General features: G+C 39.0%; 1 protein-coding gene across 1 annotated transcript in view; it reads left to right on the top strand.

Moving 5' to 3' along the window:
• The first annotated feature begins 1654 nt into the window (after positions 1 to 1654).
• SKAP2 (src kinase associated phosphoprotein 2) overlaps positions 1655 to 6000 on the top strand; it is a 150150-nt gene continuing 145804 nt past the window's right edge. The window contains exon 1 of the mRNA XM_082631828.1: positions 1655 to 1910. Within this exon, the coding sequence (XP_082487954.1) occupies positions 1844 to 1910 (67 nt within the window). The 5' untranslated portion in view covers positions 1655 to 1843. The remainder of the gene's footprint in view (positions 1911 to 6000) is intronic.

The raw sequence follows: 6000 nt of genomic DNA, 5'->3' as shown, positions 1-6000 counted from the left end.
GCCACAGCAGTGAGAGGCCCGCATACCGCAAAAAGAAAAAAAAAAAAAAGAATAATAATTCTCAATTCTTTGAAGTTGTAGGACTTACCTTGTAAAATGACTCTTTATTCACTTTTACCTCCACCAAAAAGAATTCTGATTTTCAGCAATTTTTCTATAATTCATCACAGTTCTAAATCTGAGTAGGAATTTCAGATTCCATTTTAGGGAATAGGTTTGTTTTGGGGTGTCTTTTTTGTTGTTATTTTGCACGTTTTACTTCAATTGTAAAGTTTTTGACTTTTTTGTTTTGTTTTGAGAGAACTCCAAAATGTTCTAATTTTTCCTTTTACAATTAGTGTTTGGTGTATTTCTTAGAGAATTATACAAAAATGACTTGTACTTGACTACTTAATTTTTTACTATTACTGTCTAAGATTTTTTGGTGTGAAATATTAATGGAGCCATTGCTGTGTGTCATGTTTTGGGTTCCAGGTGGGGATGAAAGTTATGATAAATTTTGTGCCCTACAGGAGCAAGAAGGAATCACCTGTGGGGCTTGTTTAAAACGCAATCTGTAACGTCCCATCCTAAACAGACAGAATCAGAATTTCTGGGAGTGGGACTTTAGAATCTGCATTGTTAATAGGTTCTCAATGTGATTCTAGCAAACTAAAGTTTAAGGAGCATTGATCTAGTAAGAGTTGGAGGGTAGAGGAATAAACAATTTCCATTGTTATTGGAGCTGCAATACAATCTTCAAAATACAATAGTGGCATCTAGGAAAGGCCTTTGCCATGGCAGTTCCTATCTGAAGAAAAAGTGTTTATTTATTTATTTTCTTACACACACACACACACACACACACACACAAAAACACCCCTTTAAAAGCACCAGAACGTATCTTTTAGAGAAAACCTGTAAGAAGATTTGGAGATAGGAGACAATAAGTATGTGCTGATTAAACGATCAGGTTGGAGTGAACAGATTTTATAATTCCATTCTACTAATCACCAGCAATTTTCTTTTTGATGCTTATAGGTAGACAGTGGTATCTGTGTCTATTTAGCTTTGTGTTTGTAACTAGACCTCCCTGCTCTTCGTAGTGGGGGAAATCAGTCACCCCAAAAATCTAAATTAGGTAGAAAAGTAGTGTAAGAGCCAATCAGAGCGCTCTCTGGAGCAGCTCCAGACTGGCTTCTGAAGGAGGACTGGCTGAAGATGGGACTTTGTTGCCATCATGCAATGGGATAAAGAAGGCCATAATAGTTTAGGGTGGTCGAAAATTCCATGTGGGGTACTGGGCGAGGTGTTACACCTTGGCGGGGCTGATTAAGGTCTAGAAAGTCTCTCGATCGGAAAACCTGGAGGCACTACGGATACCTTATTTTCCGGGACCGTGGAGAAATGGTCAGCAGTTGCGGGGGTACCAGTGATAAAAATGGCCACAAGGCACCTCAGGCGCTGGATCAGGTGATGCAGCCGCACTCCACTCCCTTCCCACCAGCCGCTCCCCCTCCCGCGCCCCTACGTAGCGGTGGGTGTGGCCTGCCCAGGGGCTCTTTTTCGGAGGCAAGGAAAACCAAGGGTTACACATGCGCAGTTAAGGCCTCTTTGGCCTTTCTGGCCTCCTCCCCGCCCACCGCCCCGCCCCGAATTGCCGGGCGGGGCTGGGCCGAGAGTCCAGCAGCCGTGGCTGGGGTTTCAGTGACTTCCTTGTTGTGAGCCTCGGCCCGGCAGTGTCCGGACTCGTAGCTGTCCTTACCGGGACCGCTAGCCCGAGTCTAGGTCGCAGCCGCAACCCCAGCCGGTCGGGTCCCCTTTCAGCGCAGGTCCTTTCCCCGCACGCCCCGCGCTCCCTAACATGCCCAACCCCGGCAGCACCTCCTCTCCCTACCCCCTCCCCGAGGAAATTAGGAACCTGTTGGCAGGTAAAAAGCGGGAAGGGGGCGGGTAACGCGGCGGGGGCGGGGGCGCGGGGACGGCGAGCCGGTGGGGACAGAAGCATTCGGAGTCTCTCCCCTCCTTCTCCGCTCTCCCCACGCCTCCTGCCCAGTGGGAGTGGGACTGGGAGTGGGGAAGTGGGGTCTGAGAATGGGAGTGGGCGTGTGTGTTGAAATTTGGTGCGAGGATGGTGGGGAAGCCCTTCTTGGTCGGCTACACTAACGCGATCAGGACAATTCTGTATACGTCGTGAAGACGCCGTGTGTGTGTGTGTGTGTGTGTGTGTGTGTGTGAGTGTGAGCGAGAGAGAGAGAGAGAGAGCGATAGAGAGAGCGTGAGCAAGAGAGAGAGAGAGAGGGAGGGAGAGGGAGAGAGAGAGAGGGAGGGAGAGGGAGGGAGAGGGAGAGAAGTCAAAGAAGTAGTTTTCGGTTGGCTGGCCGATGGAAGAGAAAGAGATTTCTGAGCTACAGGGGTTAGGAGTTTGGGGTTATGGGACGAAAAGGTTTGTCATTTCTTTTTTTTTTTTTTATGACTGGGCATTACAGGGGATTTTTAATCTTTTTTCTTTTTTTTAACTTTCTCTTCAGTGAGAGTATTTTTCTTGTCATTTCTAAAACTCCCATTTTTCTTCAACATTCAGTCCACCCATATTTGAGACCTTCGAAGAGAGCCTGACACTCAAATGGCCACTTGTCTTCAGCCTGAGTAACATGTTAAAACAAAAAAGGAAGGATGTGTTAAAAGTCCAACTTCCTGTGTCACACGATTAAAGTACAGTACTTCATCTTTGCACTCTCATCTTCCCCTTTTCAGTTTTAACTTACCATTTATAGGAACTTAGGAATTAAAGGTGCATTCTTCAAGGCTGTTATGAATCCACTGCTAGTTCATTAATATACTTGATATGGAGATGTGTATTTTCACTAAGGGCTGTTAAAAAATTTGTATTTCTGCACAAGGTAGAAAAGACAATACATCTGTTTTAGGGTAGCACAAATCTTACCTATCCTGATGCTCTGGAATTCTTCCCATTATTCACTTTGTCATGTGTACATCAGAATTCTGAATACTGAATTTTGATTAAAAATTTTTACTTTTCTTTAGTTGTTTCTTTAGTATCCTTCAATATTGGTCATGAATAACTGGATTAAAAGTTTCTCTTAGATGCCTGTGTTACAATTTGCTTATTTTAACTCTTAAAGCAGTGTTTAAAATGTGACATTTTAAGTAGTAAGTTACAGTTAGAGCACTGTGAGACCAAATCTTATATGCTGTTACACTATTTTGGTGGTTAGCATCTTGAATATGATAGAGAAAATGAAACCAATAGTGTATGAATGCAGACATGTTTATGTGAACATGATTGCAGTGTGATGAATGCATTTGTGGTGGGACGGTGTTTTACTCTAAGAAATGCTTGTTGTCATTAATGGGTACCACTAAGGGGAATATTGAGAGAACTGTAGGGGCTGAGTTAAGGCAGCTTTTATTCCATTCTATGAGAGTTTCAAGTGAATGCTGATTTTGTTTTTACTGCAGTTAACATTTTTGTTGTTAATATGCTGGAATTCCTTGCTTAGAATATTATTTTAGTCACCAGGTCAGAGAACTGTTTATCATAACTCTAAAAATAGATGTCACCATTTTCAGGATATTCTAGGTGTGAATTTTTGAGTTTAAGAAGTAAAGTGTAGACCTCTGGGTACATGCTTTTGAAGCTTGACAGCTCCACAGTAGACAGTTTGCTATCTGGATCCATAGTCATACATTTGCAGATAGTATGATATATGGGTTATGAGATTCTTTATTCTCTGATCCCCATAGATTACAAATATTTCATGTAGCCCTTATTTGCGTAATTTAATTGAAAGCTCAGAATTAAATAATATTTAAATTATCTGCCATTGTTAACTTCCTATATACTTTAGCCATCTCTCTCTCTTTAATCAGATAATAATACTTACATAATGTCTGAAATCAGCGTTTTAAAAATCATTTTATTGACATTTTCAGTATTTCACATTTTTAAAGCAAATCACATATTAAAACACATGAAGTATTAAAAACAAATAATAAAACATTAAAATTTTGTTGATTACAAATTTGACTTATACTTTATTTTCAGAGGATATTTTCAAGAGGTATGGCTATGAGGAAATATATATGATATAAATTGTAAAGAAATGAAACAAGTGAACCAGTGTTTTTCAGTTTTCTTTTTAAACTAATCATTCAAAGAAAATGGTTAACATTTTATGGTTGATTTTAATTAAAATCTTTTTTTGAGGTAGGAAAGGTTTCAGGAATAAGTGCTCTGAGGAATTTTTTTTCACATTTTTTATCCAAAAAATTCTGTTGGATTGTGCATGATCATTTGCATTATTCAAGTGTTTGGGTAATAGGACATGGTTAGATTTAAAATTATTAAAACTATAGAGGAAGAGTTGACATTGGTTTGAATTTTAAAGATATTGCTGGCTTACCTAGTTCTTTCTTTGAAAGTAAGAAGGAGATATTGGCAGTGGTGATTGTAGTTAACAGTTGAGCACTCTTAGAATGCATGGCGCTATGCTAGAATTCCAGGGTAGAGAAGATAAGGAACTAAACTTTTCAGGCATTAAAATTCCTTCAGAAAAAAAGAATATAAAGTCAAAAGATAATGCCTATTAAAAAAACTGTTTTGGACATTTCCCCTTGCGTTCCATGTTCCCTTTATCCAAATCATTATGCCATATGTGTTAAATGTTTGACGTTTCAACTGCTTGATAGATGTAGGTGCTCAAATGTATTCTTATCAATTTATTACTCTCTTCTCTTTATTTTTTCCTCTGATTATATCTGTTTGAGGCTTCCTTTTCAATATTTGTTCCCCCCTCCTTCTGATTCCTTCCCTTTAAAAAAATTCTTTAGAAATGCAAAAATCCATAGAGGTTATCATTCTTACCTCACATTTAATGATGCTCTTGAAAAAGTGGCTATATAGTTTGACCATTAGTTATTTTTATTTCTGTGGAATCAGTATATTAAATATTGATAGCCTATACTTTTTATGAAAGTGTTGAATTATTTTCTTGTCCCATGAATAGAAAAAGGTTTACAGATATTTGTTGTTCAAAGTAAATTGGGGACTGCCATATGCACTACAGGCAACCTTTAATTTTTTTTCACCACAGTGGAAGAACAGGTTTAGCTGGGATAATTAGAATCAAAGGATTATCCCAAATCTTGTCCATTTAATCTTCTCCCACATCCAAATATTTTGACTGGGATGAACAGCAAGAATAATCTTGATTTATGTGAGTTTTTCCTCCAGGCAGGCAAGAAAGTGAGAGGAATTAGAACCACTGCTCGCCACTCCCCACCCCCAATCCCCTTGATTTGTTTAATCGCCCTTTGAATACTGGACTCTTGGTGGTTTGCAGTTAGATATTCTCATTCATTTGTTTTAGGACAACATATTTAAAAAGGAAAGCTGTAAGAAAATGTTAGTTTCTTTTTATTGAGTTAGAAAATGAAACCAGTGTTGAAGAAAATGATGGTTGTTAGTATACTCTGAAAAATCAAACCCAAACCAAACAAACAATAAACAGAGTGGTGTCTGCAAAGTGACCCTGAGATTTTGTTCACTTGGCAGTCTTGATTAGAAATATTGCATTTTCCTCTATTGAGGATTTCCAGGACATTTTAAAAAACCTTCACACATAATTGATAATCCCTTTAGGGACACTAGGTAAAGACGGAATTCAGTTGAGATAGAGGTAGAATTTTTTTCAATGCTGAGAATAGTGTGGTTTGATTTCCACCCTTCCAAAGTTCCATTTATAATTTGGTCAACATTTCAGTTTTATTTTTCTTTTGAGAATCATTTATGGTGTATCTAGTGTCCCATAACTTCCTTCTGGGGCATTGGCTGAGTATGTAAAGGGAAGAGTGCCACCTACTGAGTCATCAATAGTCACCTACTTCTTTAGCACCTGGATTTTCCTATAGAGCAAGAACAAACCTGCCCCATTTTGGCAGCAATAACTAATGAGTTTAAAGTTGATATGAGAACCTTTGATCTTACAGTGAAATCAG

The sequence above is a fragment of the Mesoplodon mirus genome (genome assembly GCF_964341445.2).
Source record: "Mesoplodon mirus genome assembly, chromosome: 9".
Taxonomy (NCBI): Eukaryota; Metazoa; Chordata; class Mammalia; order Artiodactyla; family Ziphiidae; genus Mesoplodon; species Mesoplodon mirus.
This window is presented reverse-complemented; position numbering and strand designations above follow the sequence as displayed.